Below are 21,269 nucleotides of genomic sequence, written 5' to 3'. Positions count from 1 at the left end.
TACATATAAAAAGCTTAAATAAAAAGGAATTGAGTGGAGGTAGTACCATCTGTAACAGTCAACTTAAGCCTCAAAAATGGTTAACATGAGAAAATTTGATTCTTTTTTTCAAGTTCTGTTTTAGAAGGCATCTTATTCAGAAGATCCCTATAAAAACAGTCTAAGAATATTTGTTATTACTACAGTGATGCATTTAGTGACACATGGATAGTGGAATATTATGTAGATGCATGGTAACTAGCAGTCGCCAACTAATGGCCATCATTCAAAAGGGCATGTGTACTGAGGCAGCTGTAGAACCCACAGGGGCTCTGTGACAGGTGTTGCCAAGACAAGTATCACCACTGTAAAATTAGTTCTACAGGGGTACAGGACAGAGCTATGCTTCAAAGCTCAGTTCTCCAGCTGACTCTTGTTACCCCTTAGCCTTCCAGAGAAAAGCAGAATACTTTGACTAGAGCTGGAGTTTTAGTGCATCAATCAACTGAGGTATTTATGTAAAGCTGGAACAGAATTTGGCTTTGAATGTATAGATTCAATTTTGTATCTAAATAAAAATCATCAGTTTCACTAATATTACCAATACATGTGCAAGCTCCTCTTTCCTCATATGTGTCCTCTAGTATAACTGGCCTCATCACTGTTGCGGGGAGTGTAAATACAGAATTTAGCTCTCTGTGATTACAGAGTGATGCCACAATATGATGATGAGCAATTAGCCTACAATATTTGATTTACAAAGTGATTCTTAGATGAGAAACCCATTACAGAACCTGCTAACAGAGGACTCAAAAAGACAAGGTATTGTACCATAAGATCTAAATTAAATTTCTTCCAAAATTAAAAAAAACCCAACTCTCAGTGAAATATCTGGTTGATAACACAACTGATTATGTAAACCTGTGTAGGAAAAAAACCCTACTCAATTTTCAACACCCACTTCATACATTAAATCTTCTTAAAAAAATAGCCAAAACCCCAAACCAAACCAAAGAACCAATCAACCCACAAAGCAGGACCTTTTCAGAATAAAGAAGCCATGTCCTGAAAGACAATACAACCTGGTTGTAATCTTTTGATTCTGTGTCCTCCTATATTGGACCTAACAGACCTCCCTATTCTTCAGTGGATAATCCCAAGACCATCAAAAGCCTAACATGAAGAGTACATGTTGTTGTTTGCAGCCTAAACACAGAAGTGCTTCCACTTGGCTAATTTAGAAATTTGGCAGATCATTTAAAAACAAAGCAAATATTGGTAGCTTAACACCATGTCTAAAAAAAGATGAACGCTTTCTGTTGTTTTGTTTTTAATAGAGTTATGAGAAATTTCTTTGAATAGTATCTTTTTGTGCTTCATTTTTAAGGAGGAGGATGTCTTCCATGGAGGAGGAAGTCCTCCCAATGCCATGATTTGCAGTTCAAAGAGAAACTTGGAAGACAAATTGAGCAGCGTAAGAGAGGAAATACTTTTGTCAGCACACATACAAAGGTTACATATGCTCTTCAAGTACAGTAATCACATGTGATTTATAATAAAAAGATGTTGTTTCTTATGGAGTAATCTTTTTCTTTTAAAATGAATGGAAGAAAAATGCTTTGAACTGTCATTGAGCAAATGTTGAATTAAGCTACTTATGGAATACAGAAACAGAACAGTCAGCTAGGATCTGTTTCCAGCACACAGTGAGGCTAGTATAGATAGTCTAGCCAGGTAACTACATGGAAGAGCAACATGAAGTTGCAAAATACATGCTTTTCTTTTTCCACCACACTAAAAATTCTATAAAATCAGAATAGTGCGAATTTCATTATTAGGATAACAGGAAGTTAGCTAAAAAATTGTTTAAGATAGTGATGACCCCAGGAAATAGATTCCATACCTGCAAAGTCTGGCGCACGATGTCTGCTGTATACATCAGCATGCAGTGCAAAATGTCAAGCAAGGACAGAAGCAGTGCATTTGCTGTCTTGGTGCTGCTTTTATCATCTTCCTCCAAGTACAGAGACACAGTTTCTATTAGGAGATTACAGATATGATGAGTCAGTCCTACACAGAAAGTGAGACCAAAAAAAAAGAAATAGATTATCAGGAAAAGAACAATGTGGAAGGTAGCCTAGTGAAAAATAATTGTTTAGGATAAAACCAAATTTCACAGACATTATGAATATTTATCAAATTTCCTCCTTTTCTGCATTACTATAATTACCTCCTCTCTGATTCTGTTTGGAGCAGCTCATAGAGAGAGTTAAAACCGATACAAATTTGCTAACTGTACAGAAAATTATGTAACATTCATTAAATAAAGACATACTTTGAATCCTAAATTTTTCTGTAGCATGCTGATACACAAGTCTCCTTCACAACACTCGTGGTCACAAGAATTAAGCAATTTCTCTGGGCTCTTACGAAGTGACACATCAAGGTCGGGGCCTAAAGTTTTCTTTCTTAACTGGTCTGCCAATTATAACCTTCCCCATATGCTTTAATTGTAGAATTGAACAGTGTTATGCTTAACATAAAATATATTCAGAAGAACACTATATATGAAATACTAAATACTACACCTAAAATGATATTAAGATTCGTTTGAATGACAGCAGTAAAAAGTTTCCTGAAGATACCTTCTTGCTCTGAAGCTTTTTTTTAAGCTCCTTTGGAATATAATATCAGCTCCTGTAGCTTAACCTACAAATCACTTGACATATCAGAAAAAAATATAATCCATTTCAAGGCAACACTGATTCAGTTCAGAATCTTTCTTACTTTCAAATACAAAGTGACTGAGTTTATTATATTTGATCTTAATCTTTCTCTTTCAGAATTTTGTAAAGAATAAAAGATACTTTGTTCCTCACCAAGAACATAATTATGTTTGTAAACTATCTTCTAAACTGGTGATTAGCCATACTGTGACTTGGGTGTGCGTAGGTAGTAACACTGAACTATATAAGTATACCACATATTAGCTTCTAGTCCCCATGACTGTCAAAAATGACTGAAGTATTTCACTGATTTCACTGAAGTAAAAGGACTGGTTTTATAAGTTCTCCTTTAAAAAGGAGTTGTATATATTTTTACAAGTATCAATACAAGATTAAAATGAAACACCGTAGAATACAACATGTAATTACACCATTCAGCTTTTGAGAGTAGTCAAATATGTGGGGTGTTGGAACTATTTTGGCTTTGAAAGATGACCCATCAATTATTTAAACTTCCATGAAGTATTTTCCTCCCCCATTCATCACCCTTAATACTTTGCTCAGGAAATTAAATACAAAAACATTTATTTAGAATACAGTTACGGGTCAGGATGATTAAGACTTGCACACTCTTCTTATATTTCACATCTTTCGTGTTTTTATGATTACTAGCATTATTCTTTCACAACAGTTTGACTGATGCACGACAGCTCAGGCTAAACTTTGAATTTCCTGGAGTTTTGTCTGCAAAAACCAAACTCTCAAAATTATATCAGTCTAATCTCACACTTTTAATTTCCTTCTCCTTTTTTAAAGCACAATTTCTGCTGCAGTTCTGAACACTTCATACAAAAATGAGATAGCACACAGAGACACATTTACGTGATGTCACCAATACCCACCAAGAAGAAAAAAACACAAACATAATTGCATGTCTACCCAATACAAAACTTGTGGTTATGCTATGCCTTTTTTCACCAGGCTAAATTAGAATAAACCTAAGAAAATAGTCCAGTAAGAGTTGGTCCCTATCAAAGCAATGTCTGCAAAATTGCCTGCAGGGATATGTCCAAGTACACTCTGTTTCTCCCTGTATATGACCACAAAACCCACAGCCACATCAAAATGAATGAGTCACCCTATTATTTCTAGATGGCTTACATATAACCCTTAAGACAGTGACTTGGGGATTAATGCTGAGAAGGCCACTTTCAAGTAAAAGCATTGTATGGGTTGTCATCAAGAAATTTTTAGACAGTAGTCCTCTCTGCATTTATAGCACTAAGTAAGGAATGACAGTAGTGAACAAAACAACAGGATCCATGACTCTGATCTGCAATCCTTTCCCTTTCAACTTGGAAGAGAATGACTTGTTTATTCCCTTGACTGTACCAGCCTGAGTCTCACAACTGCCTTGTTTCTGCTATTTGGGGAATGGGGAGGTGAAGCGAGCACTCAACATTCTCCCAACCCATTCAAACATGAATAATATAATCATCTAGATTTTATTCTCTCAAAGTACTTACACCCTAAGGGTGTAAGTAATTAGCAACCCTGCCTCTGAACACCTGAAATACACCAGAATATTCACATTTACTTAGTTAACGAAAACATCAGAATTAGTGGATTTTATATAGGTAGATACATGTTCACACAGTTACACGTACAAAGATATGCATGTTAAATTTGGAAATTTTGGGAAAAAACCCACCTTTTCCCAGACTTAAAATACCTTTGGAAAATTTAACACATCAAAACTTTATTATAAAGACATCTAAAATAAAATGCTGGTGCAAAATGTTCCCTAACACACTGTGTGATTCATACAGAAACCTGATAAACACTTGGTTCCACAGATAAAAAAATAAAGCAGACTGACCTCTTGGCCAAGTAAATAAAGTTTCAGACATGCTCTTTAAATTACTTTATTATGTCACAACAAAATGAAAATTGGAGGCCACAATTGTAGACATGTAAATACACTCCTTGCTTACACCACAAGACAAAATACATATTCTTTGTCCTCAGAAGAGAAAGTTGGGGAGCTGGTGTAATTTACAGTGACCATGACAAAATTGAATAGAAGTTTAACAGCCTTGGCCACTGGCACTGTAACCAGTTTACTCAAAAGGTAGCTATAAAGATCAAAACTGACATGTCTCAGCATTCCAAAAATTGATTCCCAAAACAGATAGTCTGAAAAAAGAGGATGCAATTTTAAGAAAAAAAGGAAACTTTATTCATAATTCAGAAAGTCGCAATATAAAAACTGCATATGGATCTCTAAGTTTCAGAAGATACATTGAATATTTTCTTCCAAATTTTACAACTGATTCAAGAACCACATTCTTCTTAATTTCCAATAAAGCCTAAACCAATATTTATCTTTAAAAACTTCAGACAATAGATCTGAGTCATATTTAACAGACATATGTTTCTTAGGCAGTAATTCTCAACTCTTCATTAGAAAGTATACCAGGCTCTGGTTCAAAACGTACACCCCATGCACTCCTGAACTTTGGAAGCTGTGGATCTGAATCTGAATTCTGTATCATAGAGGAGAGCTAAATCCAATTAAATTGAGGAAGATCGTTCTACTGAGAAAAGCTACATATTTTTAAGTATTCTGGTACTTCCAAGTATGTTGGCAATAGTCCACTTTCTCAAGAGAAGAGTGTTATAGACAATTTACATGGGTTGAAGTAAAGCATCATAATTGCTTTCAGGTAGGCATTTCTTATTAAGAGAATTATGTAAAAACTTATTATTTAACTTATAGATTTTTTTGTTACTCTATTAATTTGCAAATTTCAGTAAACAAAATATATCACATCATATTGTTTATAGCTATAGTTATAGCTTAAATTTAGTACAACACTTCATAGTGCGGTAGTCTTGCTTTATATTTATTTGTAAAAGGAGTATCTTCAAAATATCAAGCCTCAGTGCAGTTCTTTGGTATTCAAATTTTGCAGGAAAATAAGGCAAAGCTTAGATTTTGTATTAGAATTATTGTGTTTATAAATGAAAATAACTGGAATTAAACAAACCTGTGCTAATTGCAGTCCAAGATTCATAATATGTATTAAAAGGGTTGCATCCAAAATTCCTAGCCACAGTTTTATAGCATTTGACAAACCTAGTATTCACAGTAGAGTATTTCTCCTGCGCAGAGACCCCTGCAATGAACTGAACACGTTGCTAATAGTGCTTTATGAATGTGGACTGTGATGACTATGCTTGTGTTTTACAAATCTTTTCAAAAGATAAAAGGAGTCTTTTGGCCCATGATACAGCTAATCGGACAGAATGTGCCATGATACCTTCTGGAATGAAAGCTGAGAGGAGATATTTTATTCTCACCTATTAGCAAGATGGATAAAGGAAAAGAAATCTTTGCTTCCAAATCATATGAAACATCAAAGGACAGCCTAGGAAGCAATCTTCTAGGCAATCCTTTCATGCCTACCAGCAATTAGAGCATTCAACAAACCTGTCTGCTTCCAGCCGAAGAAAATGTTAGAGCAGGTGCACTTCCTCTGAACAATGCCACCACACAGCCAGGCAGCCAGCAGCAAAACCCTCAGCCCGGCAAAAAGGTTTCTCTTTGTTCCTTTCTACATGTTGCTCTCTGGAGAGCTGTTTTTCCCATTTGTGTCACACCTACACAACTGACTCCCCAGGGATATTACCAAATATATATTCACTAGACTTTTCTTCCTTCTTCTACTTACAGAGTGGACCTGCTTGGGATTTTTGCTTTTTTATTTTTATAAAATGACTCAAAATAATAACACATTGGGAACTAGAAAACATATTTCATAATCTTTTAAATGTTAATGATAAAACTCAAAAACATTGCTAAGAAGAAACACAGGACTGTAGTCTGATAGATTCTTTCACACAGGAATTAGCTCAGTACCTGAGCACGCACTTAAGATAATCCATCATGTCAAAGATTCTTCATAAAACCTTATTTACCTACATAAACCTGGGATTTAATTTGCATTCTTTGCATCATAGTCCTACTACTCAAGGTTTCCTGTTCTGAACAACTGAAAATAGGCAACATAAAGCAAATGGTGTCTTCAGGGTAATGTCATTTTTAAAAGGGGCTTGTTGTTTTTATTGTTATTCTTGTTTATTATTTGTTACTGTTTATGTTTTAGAAACTATTTGTGTTAGTACTATAACACTATTGAGGGAAGAATAAACTAGGATAGAAAATTAGATCACCACTGATTTCAAGACTTGGTGACTTATGAATGTCCGATCCAGTGGAAAGAAAATGATAGGGCTGTTGAACATACCAATTTCATGACTGCTGTCCTGAAAATTATTTTCTATTCTCATCTTAAAAATTAATAGCATCTGAAGAAGAAAATTTTGCATGTATTGGGTAGTCTATTCCTAGTACCAGGGCAGTGACTGGACATTTTGTGACTGAATAAAAATCACTAGGTTTGAGGAACAAAAACCTCGTTTGAATTTGTTACACTGCAGTGGTCAAGGCGCTCCAGAGCCTCCCTTTGTGGGAAGAGTCTGTGGCTCAGCTTTTCCTACACACATGGCAGGCAGGGCACGCACTAATGGGGCCCAAGCAGGCAGTCCTGCCCTCACACGCAGGGAAATAGATGTGGTAAGGATTATGAAAACCAGAGAAGAAAAGTCAGTTATCATCTTTACTACAACTAGGTTGAAAGTAGACCGGGAAGCACTATGTTATCTTGAGTGCAGATTCCTGAGAGAAATACAGACCTGACATTCTGGCAAGATTTTTGTGCTTTGAGTTGGTCAAAGCACACCATAGCTCTACTTCGCTTTTTCAGGACTGGCAACGTCTAGCGGTTATAGTTAGAAGGCAGTTTATAGGTGGCATCTTTCACTTGTGAAGAAAGAGTGCAGAACTGATGACTCCCCAGGGAACCATGTCAAACTCTCTCTCCTCAGTCAAAGAGAATCCTGCCAACACAGAAATTTACTTTCTTCTAAAATTTAATCTATGGAACAAACACATAGGTGATTAAGACCAAAGGTGTATAGAACAGCCAACTAAAAGATAGAAAACCAAGTGGATTCTCTCATGAAAAAAAGTATCCAAGTGTAATAAATGACAGTAAAAATGCACTTGAACAATTTAGGTATAATAAAATGACATACAGTTCAATATGCTTGACTGGTCAATACAAAAATAGTAAAATACAACAAATTATACCAACTAGGCTAGACTGTGGTTGTTCTGTATGAAAAAATGTGGTTAGAATGACATACACAGAAGAGTATTTCTGAAAGTATAATCACCGATCCCTTGAGAGTTCCTGATTTGTTGCTGCTTTTGAAAATGAAAAAAAAAAAAAAGAAAGAAAAAAAAAATAGTTTTCCATCTTAGAATCTCATTAAGGTTTCTGTGACAAAATTTCAACTGAATTCAAGTTTTCATGTCAGATTGACTCAACCATATTATTATTAATTCAGAAAAGCTATCCAAGCTGTTTGAAAGTAAGTTCACAGCACAGGTGGGTATACAGCATCAACATTTTGAAGGCAGGGGATTTCATTCTAGACAAGATTTACTGAGATGGTCCTCCTTCCTAGGAGTATAACTCATTGAACATGGACACAAACTTGTTCAACAGGGATAGAATGAAGAAACAGAAGGTAACTTTCTTCAGAAAATAATTATAAGAACATTCAAATGCTTTCTAGTTCTATCAAAAAAAAATTCCAAAATTTCTATGGGAAAATACTGCATAACTATGGACTATAATGATGTTCGGGGATCTATTCACAGTGTTGATAAGACATTAATAGTGTCTCATTTCAGAAGTCAGGTTTGATTTATTTGGATACCATGCTCTTGGCACCACAGTCTCTAGAAATGCTATCTACTTCTTACATTCTGTAAGCAGCTGAGAATAATTGGACATTTACTACAAAAAGATAAGTGAAAAACATAACTGAAATGCAAGATTCACTGAAGATGTACACACCAATGCTCATATCAGGCTGCTTGTGAGACTGGACATAAAAGAAACATTTCTTTTTCAATTATTTACTCAAATTAAACTTTTGCTCTTCAGAAATTAAATTTAGTACCCAGCAGAGTCATTAGATTTGCTGTCAGTTCTGTCACTAATGCATATGTTACGTACATCACAAATAGGCTGCATTTTTGTTAATCGGGGAGCATAAGGCCCTTGTTGCATGTAAAATCGAGTGCTATCATCCCAAGAGGTAACTGACAATACACTAGAGTACAACGCTAAGGCTGCCTGACAGACATTCATTTTGTTAACAGCTTTGTTGATGGCAAACACTAGTTCTTCCCAGGTGTTTGCTAGTGATCAATTGTTGGAGTTCTTGTCCCTACAATTGTGTGGGAGTGTGCATGCGTGAGACAGAGAGGATGTGAGTACTCCCTAGTGTCGCGGATGAAAGTATTGACACGGTAATATTTAGTAAGAAATCTAGGTTTATTAATAACTAACAGCAATTTGTTATTATAAAATAATTCAGAAATACTAAAAGAAAGAAAAGCGACTTATTCAGATTCTAAAATGACAAGATTCACACTAACTTACTTAACGGTACCTATATATACACATGCATGCACATAACAAAATGGACAAACATACAGAAACAAAGGTGTTTGGATTCAGTAGAATGAACACAGAACAGACATACACACACAGAAACAAGGGTACGTACCCACACACACACACACACACACACAGAGTAAAGAGAAGCTAGCTCAAAGAAAATTTCCCTCTCGAGTTTAGAGCAAATACTCACAATGCCTTGGCATTCCTCAACGGGCGATAATTGAGACTCGAGCAGGGGACTTCGCCCTGGCCTTCCGTCTGGAGCAGACGACACCTTAAGGGTTTGGTACCTGAGAGGCATCCCAGCTCAGGGGAGATGCTGGTCACAGGCCTGCTGCGATCCAGGAGAGCTCAAAGGGTCTCCCTGGTGGTCGCCATTTATAGGGTCCAAGATAATTGACTTTTGTCAAAAACCTTCTGGTGCCTTCCAGCAGTTACAAAAGAATTTGATTAATGTGCGACTCTGTTATTGCTCCCATTTGACCACATCCCAGGCACAGGTGTGCCAGGCCCTTAGGAGTTGATGGGCCATTTTAACCATTTCCGAGCAATCGGGAGGGGCAGGAGCCAGGCTCGTTAACATTGTCAGTCCTTATCTCCACAGACTGGTGTATAGCTCGGGGGATGTGGGTGGAATTGCACCTAGCACCAAGCAGCCCAACAAAGAGGGGTGGGGGGGGGGGGGGGGGGGGGTGGGGTGGGGTAAGGATTGCACCACCACACCTAGCCTCCCCTGACAAGCCCTGCTAGGCTGCTTGAAACTGTTCAGATGGGTGGCCTGCATTAACCCATCTGATTTTGCCTGAAGCAGACTCACACACTCAAATGACCCTTCTAGACAGAAGACTTGGGGAGGGATGGAGGTGGAGGAGGTGGAGATAACACAGTGACTTTACAGGGTATACATTTCAAATATTTCTGTCCCCAGTTGTACATATATTAAACACCTAACTTGCACTCTTTTCATATAGATTTAAGCATTTTTGTTGATACAGTCTTTCAATACATCAGTTGTGCACAATATTCCATCACAGAAAAAAAATACTAAATAAACCAAGACAGTAATAAGATAAAATCATTTTGTCTGGATTGACTATTATCGCTGTTATTAAGCAAACTATAGCAGCTTTTCAGTTAGATTTTATTCCCCATATGTCAGAAGCACATTAGAACTCATGGTCCATTTTGTAAAGCGTAGTAATTCTACAGCATGCTATACTTCAAGTCAGATCCTGATACACCCTATTTCATCCCCTAGAAGGTGTCACCTAAAATAAAACCTCTTGGGTTTGTCAGACAGAAGTTAGATGAAGTTTAGGAGATTTTCCAAACAGCACGTTTTAATGATCTGCACGAGGAACAAAAATACCTAACAGGACACCTTACTCTTTGAGAGGCAAAAGTCTTTAAAACCTCCTTTAAAACTAGCCTGAGATATTAGTGTTTGTTGCTTCACAGCTACATGGAAGAACTTCTGCTTGCATGTTGTGAATTTGTATATCACATACGCTTTTTAGAAAAACAAAGGCTGCATGAAGTCCTCAAATTAATGGCAAAAACTAGACAAAAAGTTCTTCACTAACAAAAATAAGAGATTTTAATCTAGATTAGGGCTTCCTTGTATTCAGCAAGATTCAGAGTCAGTAAAGATTCAACAAAGACTTCTCACTTACTGCTCAGAAAGATCAAGCCTGCAATGATTACCATGTGATAAAATACAGGGGGAATTTATATCCTGGGCTTAATTTAGAACTACAAGTTCTTCTAAAGAGATTGCTATTTTAATAATAGACTTCCTGTCACACAAGATTAAACCATGTTTATCTACTTCAAATACCTTAACGTGCTTCTGCTTTGGCATCAACTTTCCCTTCTACCAAAATCCTTGAGAGACCACATTCAAACTTCGAGAGCTGCCTTTTTGACAAAACCTGTACAGATCAGATATGAACAGCCTCAGAATGCAGATACAGCCCTAAACTGTTGTCACAAATTGACTGCATTCAACAGCTTTGAAAGATGTTCCCAGCACTAATTGCTCTAGCTAGGCCTTCAAGAGTCCCTGGACTAGAGTGATAAGGACCAATGAACCTTGGCTTCAGAAAATTCTCTCAAGTTTTCAGTTTTAAACTGCAGAAATGAAACACAGTTGACTACTCTTCCCACATGTATTCAGCAAAGAATAAGGGTAAAAACTCTGTACATTTCCCTACTGAAAATCTGTAAAAAAAGATACTAAATATTTATTCTTACTCATCTTGGTCTATTTACATCAGTGTTCCATCGGATGAAAACATACAGAGTACAAATACTTGGATTTTCAAGTGACAGTCTTTTATAATTGTTACAACTAGACAAAAGAACAAAAGCAAAAGCTAGAGTACCCACTAAGCGGAATTTGCTGCTGGTTATTACAACAAAACTGAATCTATGCCACAGTTTCCTGTAACATCCTGTATTATTCATCAATTAAGTTTACAACAGAGATGAAAGCTGACAACTAGTAATTGCAGCTGTCCAAGGTGACCTTGGTGTATTTACACTTACACGATCAAAGGGCTTAAACAGAGGTCAGGATGTTACATGATAGTAAATCTCGTTTTACAGCTATGACCAGATTAAATTCTGTAGCTTTAAACCTACTCTGCTAGCTCAACTGTTTTCTGAATATGTGTTAGGATAACTTTGACCAGCAGACTCTCTAATTTGCTATCATCTGGCCATACCAATAATGCCACATCTGATTAAATCTCTAAAATCTAATCACAGACTTTTCACCTCAGATGTTATTATCCTTCTTATTAAGTGGCTCAGGCATACGTCTTGTTTTGCTTCCATGGATGCTTGTTCTACTTTGACCCATCCACGATTTTCAACCTTACCACTGGCATCTTTGAGCTGGAACCCATCACACTGTGATCATGCTGTGACCTCAGGCTGTACTGAAAGTGATTACCTAATCCTCACTATTAGTACAACCTAGACCAACAGACCTTTCATTTTTTGTCAGCACAGCTACCTGATCCCAACTATCTTGGCTTCAAATGACTGCACCGAGTTAAGTCAGCTGGTTCTACAGCTCAGTTTATTTAATTGAGAGGCAGACCTGGCTCTGACAGAACTGTAAGCATGCATGTGTTTGAGTACTGTGTTCCATACCCTGCCTCCCCTATCCCAACAGGACCCACACAATAGGATCATGTGTCTACTGACACTGGGTTGTGGACAGCCCGTACATTTTCTATGCAGGTAGCTGTTGCTGGGAGTAGTGGAGCCTGTGCATACAGTAACAGACTAGCTCAGATTCTTGGGGAAACTTCTGCATAAGCACTGAAGATCACATGGAACAGTTTGGTATACTAGGCTATCTTGGCCCAAGCCACCCAGTTTTGAAAGAAAACCAGTGAACTATGCCACCCTCCACAACAATAAGCTGAACTGGACTCCGATGCAGATCTGATGCTATAACTGAGAATGTGGATTCTGACTTGCTCAAGGGCACCTAATTTCTTCAGAGGTGAAAAATAAGTTAAGAACATTGACACAACTACAGTGAGAGAGATGGCCACCAGAGAACAGAAGAGAGGGATTTAGAGAGCCAGGATTTTTTTGTTAAATGGGTGCCCCGTGAAGACGTGCAACAGAACAGCAAAAGAAACTTAGTATGCAAGCCCTGTTTTAGTACCTGTAGTGGTTTGGGCTGAGATAGAGTTAAATTTCTTCATAGTAGCTTGTATGGGGCTATGTTTTGAATTTGTGCTGAAAATAGTGTTGATAGCACACCGATGTTTTAATTACTGCTGAGCAGTGCTCACACAGCGTCAAGGTCTTTTCTACTTCTCACACAACCCTGGCAGCAGGTAGGTTTGGGGTGCACAGAAAGTTAGGAGGGGATACAGCCAGGACAGCTGACCCCCACTTGACCAAAGGAATATTGTGAAAAGACATGATGTCATGCTCAGCAATAAAACTAGAGGAGTTTGGCAGGGGGGTTGCTGTTCCCAGACTGGCTGGGCATTGTTTGGTTGGTGGTGAGCAACTGTTTTCATCTGCATCACTTGTCCTTCTTGGGTTTTATTTGCCTTTCTCTTTGGTTTGGGTTTCTTCACTCTCACAAATTTTTTAAATTCTTATTATATCTTTTTAATTATTAAAGTGTCTTCATCTCAACCCATGAGTTTCTTTCTCACTTACCCTTCTGATTCTCTCCCCATCCCACTGGGGTGGGAGAGGAGTAAGCGAGCGGCTGTGTTGTGCTCAGTTGCCAGCCAGGGTTAAACCATGACAGTACTTTTTCCTTCTTCTCTACTATGCCTGCTCTGCTGGGCCTAGGTGCTTATTAGGCATTAATGTACTACAGGGTCCCAGTAACTTTACCAACAGCCAATACAGGCAGCCTCCACCATCCTGTCCCAGGGTGTGCTTTATGTGTCACTTATGTGCCTTGGGCACTATCACTATGCCTCTACATTTCTCTTCCAGCTTGCTTATCCAGACTACTGATTCTAAAAAGCAAGTTCAAGTAAAGAAATTAAGTTCAATCTTTTTTTTGACAAGACAAACAATGGGGGTGGGGGGGAAGGGGGAGCTTGCAATGAAGGGCTTATGTTCTTTTATTCCTCCCCCACGTTAACTCAAGTGAAGAGACCAACATCAAGGATGATAAAATTTAACAGTAGTTTGAAACAATGAAGTAATATCCCCAGCATTTTCTAAGATAATATTCTCTGCAACAGATTCAACACAGATCACTGCTTCCACCTACGATTCAGGATTGCAATCGATATCCTACAGAACGGTGGCATCAGGACATAAGGCTTCCCTCTGTTTATGCGAAGAAACACTTTTTCTGGTTCAGAGAGAAAATTAGTATGTCAAATGGCTTTAGGGATGCCCAATGAGTTCCCGTGCAGGAGCGCACACTTTTCCAGATGGGACCTATATGTAGTTGCTACCTGTAAATAGCTGAGATCTGCTCAAAATTTTGGCTCTGTTTGAACTAGGCTTGTCCTTTGCCTTTGTTCATCAACATTTTTAGAAAGAGAGAAACTAGGCTTAATGAAGATTGTGCCTTAAGGGGGAAGAACTCTGGACGCAGGCTACAAAAAGCGAAGACTGAACCTAGTGAATCTGGATCTATGCCAAGCAAAAGCAGCTCTGGTGAAACTGGACTGTCAACAAATTATGCAAATTATGCAAGAACTGGAGAGAAACTGGAGCAAGTAGACACCAGAAATGAGAGAAAGAGATGTATATAATTAAGTTTTCAAGACAAGTAAATTCACAGCAAGTAGTAGTCAAACATTTTGCACAACTTGGCCTGCCAGAATACTGCACTGAACTGGGATAGTGGGCTACAATTCAGCCTGGGAGACTGGGTGTCACAGGTAGCACCAACACTGGCCAGCTTGACAGAACTGAATTAGGTGGTTATTGCCAAAGGTTGTCAGTTACTGCCTTCTGGATATGATACTGTAGCTCGTTACAAGTGTGACCATATATACACATTTCATCAACACAGGTCTTCTTGCAGGGGGCTAGGCAGAGCCGCCAGTCAGTTCTTGCACTCAGTCCAGACTGAGTATCTCTGTATCTGGGCTGATCCTGTAATGCACAAACTCATTCTGAGTGATTGCCTGACCCATAGCCTAGGCAGGCAAAATCTTGTAAGCAGTGCTGTTCTTTCCATATCATCTGTCAAAACCCCTAAACCTGCCTTGATAATCTGTTCCTTTGGGGATTGTATCTGCCTTCCCTTATCTTGCTTATGACTTTTCCTCAGAGTATAGACAAAATGCTGCCTCTAAATTCATCTTCCTGTGTTGCTGTTTGAACCACATGCTCTCTGAACTCAACAGCATTCAGTGTAATTTCTTAAGAAAATGCACAGTAAGTAATAGTTTGAGCGTGTTTTTCTTGTAAGATAAATAACGGCATAAACCTGCACTTCATGTCATTCTGGGTTGGGTGGTGGGATCAAAATATACAACATCTGTCTGTATTTATTCAGCAAAAATGTGTATTGGAAAGACAGTTGAGCCATCATGGATAACTTTACTGTTTTTTCAATTTTTATATAATACATATAGTAGCAGTAGTTTTGTCGTCATCCAGGGAAATAAGTCATATTTCATGGCTGTATCATTGGCTAAAAAGCTATATGTCACAATCTGGGCATGATAGCTAGGAAATATGATCTTTTAAAAGCGTGAATAAATCCATTAACAACACTTCACCAGATTTTTGTCAAGTCTCACAGGAATAGGGGTGACAGGTTTTTGAGTAAGCAACCTGCAATATTGTAAGCAAAGAAAGAATGGCCCTTGGGAAAGATAAGACAAGTTGAAACTAAATGGATGCAGGTGAACAAGAAGTTTCCACCCTTTTTTTCCGTATGTTTTCAAAAGTTGGATGGTAATGAGGAAAAAAAAATCTTCCCAGTTTTTACAATCTCCTACGAGACAGAAAAGAGCTTTAGACTTTATAAAAATATCCTATTTCTTCCCCTATTCATCTTAAAAATTCAAAGAGAAGCACATATCTTTTTCCTCAACCAAAAAGAAGGAACAGCTAGCTGATGCAACGTCTTCTAACAATGTGGAGACATCTATAGAAACCTTTAAGTCCTATTTATGAAACAAAACCCCCCCAACATTTACCAAGTTGAGGCCTCTTTAAGTGAAAAGTTACACTGACTTGCTTAAAACTCAGATCTAAAATTCTCTGCATGTGCTCGAGCACATCTTTGCTGACACACTTGTCTTCATAAACCCTTCCCACATAAATACAATCTTGGTCCAATTAGAAAAAAGCTTAAGCTAAAATGAGACAAAATATTTTTTTAAAAGGGTGGATATACAAATTTGTACCACATTTATGAAATGTATTTTTTAAGAAATCAAATGGTATCATCAGGTGAGCATCTACATTTTTGTCAGAGCACTGACAAATAACCACTGTCCCTCAGTCAGAGGTTTCAACTGCACATCAGTCAGGTTCCCCCAACCGCTGACTTGCAAAAACTGACTATATGCAGATACATTGCTATAAAATTGTCCTTGTTTCAGCCAGGATAGAGTTAACTTTCCTTGGGCTGGGAGGGAGCACAGCTGGAGGGCCGGCCTGGTCATTGGAGTATTCCATACCATGTGACGCCATGGTACATAAAGGAGGTGGGTGCTCTCTCATTTCAGTGCCAGTCAGCGCAGCGGGATCTTTGGTGCGGTTGGGATCGCTGCTGGGGGCGGGCTGCGTACCAGTGGCCGGGTGGTGAGCAACCGCATTGTGTAGTACCTGTTTGGACTTACTATTGTTACTGTTGTTTCGCTACTATCACTAAACTGTTTGGGTTTTTTTATTCAACCTACAAATTCTCCCTTTTTTTGTCCCTCCCCTTTTTCACCAGGGAGGGGGGAAAAACTAAGTGACTGGCTGTGTGGTGATTGGCTACCAGCCAAGTTCAAACCACGACAAAAATGTAAATACTCGTGGATACAAATATAAACATAATTAGTTACCATCTCAAATCTACAAGGCATTGACCAAATGTCGTGGGAAAAACCTACCAGTTAAGGAGTGGTAACTTGCCTAAATAACTTGAACAAGAGCACAAACACCCACCTGAATATATGCTGCCTTAAGATGGTGGAAAATACATGTGTAGACATGGATCTATGGCTTTAGACTTCAAAAGAAATTTACCTATAAAAATGTATTCTTAAATATAAAATGCACATAAAAATATAACTTACAGTATTTGGAAAATCTAAGCTAAACAATATTATAGAATTAGATCCTGAATAGCAAAGGAAAACAAACTATAAAGATTACTTATATATATATTGTATTTCAGGTAAAATTTGAAAAATAAAAAATATTTAAGTGGAAAAACAACATCATCACAGAATAAGTCCTAAGTAACATAGACTACTATTACGTATTTGTGCAGAAATTGGGAGTTTCAAAAGGCTTTAAAAATGTAAATAACTTCAGTTTCTCCATTATGATATAAAACCCTTTCTGCTTTAAAAAGAAAATTAATTCAAAGTTTAATTGTCCACAAACAGTTTTAACAGATTATTTTGCGAGATGAACACATTTGTTCAGTCCACAATTTTCCTGAAAATAAGCTAAAAGAGAAAAATATCTGGCTGTCTGGGAGCTACAGCAACTATTGAAAACATCTAAACCAAAACAACCGAAACCATTCTTTAAACCAGTGAAAAACCTCAGATTTCATTCATCTGTCCACTATATAGATCTGGTCCTGCCAAAACTGGTACTTGTTTTTAGCGATTGACAAAATGAACTCCTTTCAGTAGGATCAAATAAGTGCATCCGAAGGCCATTATCCCTACGATAGAGTAACGATTGATGTAGTTTAATTTTGTGTACTTTGTACCTTTGTAAATTTACACTTACCTCAAATTGTCAGTGATACATTGCTTTCATACTGAGACTGTTCTAACAGCTAGAATAGAAAATATATGATAGCTCTACAACCTATGGCATAATAACTGTATTCAGACTGTGTTTCTTTTCAAATATATAGCTACATTTTTTATTTCATCCCTTAATATCATCTTTTAGCTTACTAATTACATCTGACAAGCTACACAGGGACATCATCATAAGTAGATTTTAATTTATTATCTGTGACAACTTAAATAGTTTGTGTCATCAGTAGTTAACTTGTAGCTAATATGATAGCTACACTTTTACCTAGTTACTCATTTTCTCTCAAACTGATCAAATTCACTAGTGCTAATACGTATGATTTGAGTTGCACTCCATGGGATTACTAGCATAATGTCTAATGATAATGCTTAAATTAGACTGCAGGAAAAGCAGCACCTAGAGTGAATGCAAAGATGACAATCTCTAGAGGGGAGGAAAAAAATATCATTTTTACAACTAAGTGGGTGAGAAGGAGTATAAGGCTTTGAAAAATTTTCCTTTTTCACAATCCTGAGTTTGTCAATCAGGAAACTTTCAGATATCCACATCCTCAAATGGAAAACTGATGCCTTACATTTTAGCATGAAAAATGAAATTTTTCAAATGAGTTTTCTGCTTCCAAACATTATCAGAGTAATCACTGATCCAAAACCTTAAGTCTTTGTTTTGTCTAGGAATTGGATAGGCATAAAAATGTCTATTATGGTTGGCATTTTAGAAATATAAAGACAATAAATATATTTATTGAACTAAGCTGATCAGTTATATCATCAGATTTCTGCATAGGGCCTCTCAGACTAGAATATCATGGAATGAAAAGATTTTGAAAATTTTTTGTTATTATTCCTTTCTCTACTGTCAATTAGGTGTTAAAATGAGGTATCTTAGGTAGTTTAAGCAGGCAGCTATGTTGCAAATGATCTGCTTGGCAGGCCACAGGGATAGTATCAGAAAGCCTACTCCAGCCACAGAAAAGGCCAGTCCTCTTTTACTGTACTGCACTGTGAGACAAGATGTAACAACCTGTTGAGCCTTTATTAACTTATTTTATCCTTTGAAGTCTTAGCAAGCATGCTGTGACATTTTGCGCTTTATGGGTACGGCTCTCAACAACAACAGGCCTGGTTCTACTTGAATGGCATAACTGTTTCTCACAGCAATTACCGTTTCTATTTTCATCCTTTTCAGATGGCTGTATTGTTGAGTATCACAGGATGACATCAGTTATTTTTTCCTCAAAGACTTCACTACTACCATGGTATTTTGACAAGATTTCCACTTATCTTTTATGATACCAGACTTCTAAGTTTACCCATGTGATGTTATACACTTCCACCTGAGTGACTGGCATTTTGGGTCAGAAAAACATGTCTTAATACTGTTAAAAAAACATTCTGAACTTCATAACATCATAGAAGAGACTTCTTCAGGCTCAACCACCACTGACTTCTCATATAAGCTGTAACTCAAATGAACATAGTGACACACAACTACTATCTTTAGATGTTCATAGGGACATCTCTGTGCTCAAGAGCTGAACTAACTACTACAGTACTGGCAGGGAGCTGTGAAAGGCTTATGCCCCGCATGGCAGAGGCTGTAAGGTGTACAACTCCTAACCGAGGGAAAGCCCTGTCACATCCAAATGATATACAGAAGCAACATCTGCAACTACTCAGTCAGGATGATACCAATCTGTCTGCATTTATTTTCTGTATTTTAAAGTGATTTCTTACTTTACATTCATTTCACTGAGAGCATTTTGTTTCTAAACATTAAATACAGAAAAATTGGGTTTAGGTTCTTACTCATATTGATTTCCCTAACTTGCTCTCCCTGCCAATCTTTCCATCCAGAATCACAGAATGTTACATATGAACTAAGCTTTATATTTGCTAGGGTGATGTGCAATAAGCAGGTATAAAGTACTGCCATGAAACAACATATTTTATACCTTCAGTCACTGAACAAATACTCCTATACTGTATTCTGTAAAAATTTTGCAGAAAAATCCTGCCTCCTAGGAATGAACAGAGGCTACTAAGAAAAGAGCAAATGGCTTCAGAACCAGTCTGAATGTGCATCTGATTTCTTCACAGACTAAGACTGTGGGTTTTGTTTGCTTTAGTTTGTGGGTTTTGTTTTGTTTTTAAGGGCATATTAGTTTAAGTAGTGCATTCTATAAGACTGTATAACTACTGCCTTTCCCTCGAAAGTAGATTTCTGCACGACTAATCCATGGTCCTCTTCATGATCACTGTCTTAGAGTTAGTTTCTCCCATCTAGGAAGAAAATCCTGCAACTTTGAAGCCAGTTACTCCAACAACTCACTTGTATTCCTAAAATCAAAGTCCCATGCAGTGTCCCACCAACACCTTCTCAGTGCTGTACAGTAGCTCAGACTACTGCATAGGTAGATGCAGCAGGAAGATCTGAATTGCCAAGTTAGTGCAGTCTACTGCCTAATTTCAGGAACACTGTTAATTTATCAAGTGAGAGAGAGCTGGCTAGGAAGCTAGAAGCTGTTCTTAAACAGTGTGCTACGGGCAGCATAATCAAATGTCTTTTGGAGACTGAAGCTGAAATACAATTATCTGTGAGGAAGTGAAAGGCAGAATATCCTCCAAAGATATAGGTGTTAGAAACCTTTTGGGTCTATCTAGAGAGCTCAGAATCCAGTCATTTATGTATCATTATGTTAAAGATTTGTATATGTAAAGGACTGACTCACTTCCTCTTTTTTTAAATTTTTTTTTAAGAAAAAGGTTAAAGTTGGATGTTAGTCTCATGAGTGCCACTTTTTGGATATGAAATATTTAACAGACTTGAACAATACGACACTTGAAGACATCTGAAATCTAATTAATCTCTTGACATTTGACTAAAAGTCAAAGCAGTGGACCACAAGATGAATAAGGACACCTCAGCCATGAAGGTTGATCTTTCTTTCATGAGGTGCAAATGAGTTATGATGATCTGACTACAAAGTTTATTGCAGATCTCTTCCGTTTTAATAATTGTCCCTGCTTTAAACACCTAGCATGATTTCTTAATATGATATTGAATATAACAACTGCTGTAGACATTCTACATTTCCATCAAAGGTCCTTCCCTTAGGAACTTCAGTTTTAACACAAACTGCTTGAAGTACTACGTACTACTAATAGCTGTTGCATTTTTACACAACTCAAAGACTATTTTTATTGTTTTAAATCCTACATTTTCACTTTTACTTTAGTTCCTGACATTCAACAGCACTAGCACAAAAGGATTAAAGTTTAGGATTTTCTGTATCATATAATGGAAACTGTTTTTAAACATTCAGACAAGCATCTGTGCTTACACTGCTAGTGGTGGTTACTTCAGGATAGTAGCCAAAGACAGGATCACGGCAGTAGAGCCTGGAAAAGGTTGTTCAATTCAACATGACTCTATTGAACTTATATATAAATCATATCCTTATAAGACCATCACAAAAAAAAAAAAAAAAAAAAGATAAACCATT

General features: G+C 37.4%; 1 protein-coding gene across 6 annotated transcripts in view; it reads right to left on the bottom strand.

Moving 5' to 3' along the window:
- Positions 1–21,269, bottom strand: part of ULK4 (unc-51 like kinase 4) — a 253,132-nt gene that overhangs the window by 67,379 nt on the left and 164,484 nt on the right. For 5 of the 6 annotated variants that reach the window (XM_074891573.1, XM_074891583.1, XM_074891535.1 and 2 more), the window contains one exon: positions 1,883–2,049. In XM_074891573.1, the coding sequence (XP_074747674.1) occupies positions 1,883–2,049 (167 nt within the window). The remainder of the gene's footprint in view (positions 1–1,882; positions 2,050–21,269) is intronic. The other variant, XM_074891564.1, reaches the window with a different exon arrangement.

This window comes from Strix uralensis, chromosome 1 (assembly GCF_047716275.1).
Source record: "Strix uralensis isolate ZFMK-TIS-50842 chromosome 1, bStrUra1, whole genome shotgun sequence".
Taxonomy (NCBI): domain Eukaryota; kingdom Metazoa; phylum Chordata; class Aves; order Strigiformes; family Strigidae; genus Strix; species Strix uralensis.
This window is presented reverse-complemented; position numbering and strand designations above follow the sequence as displayed.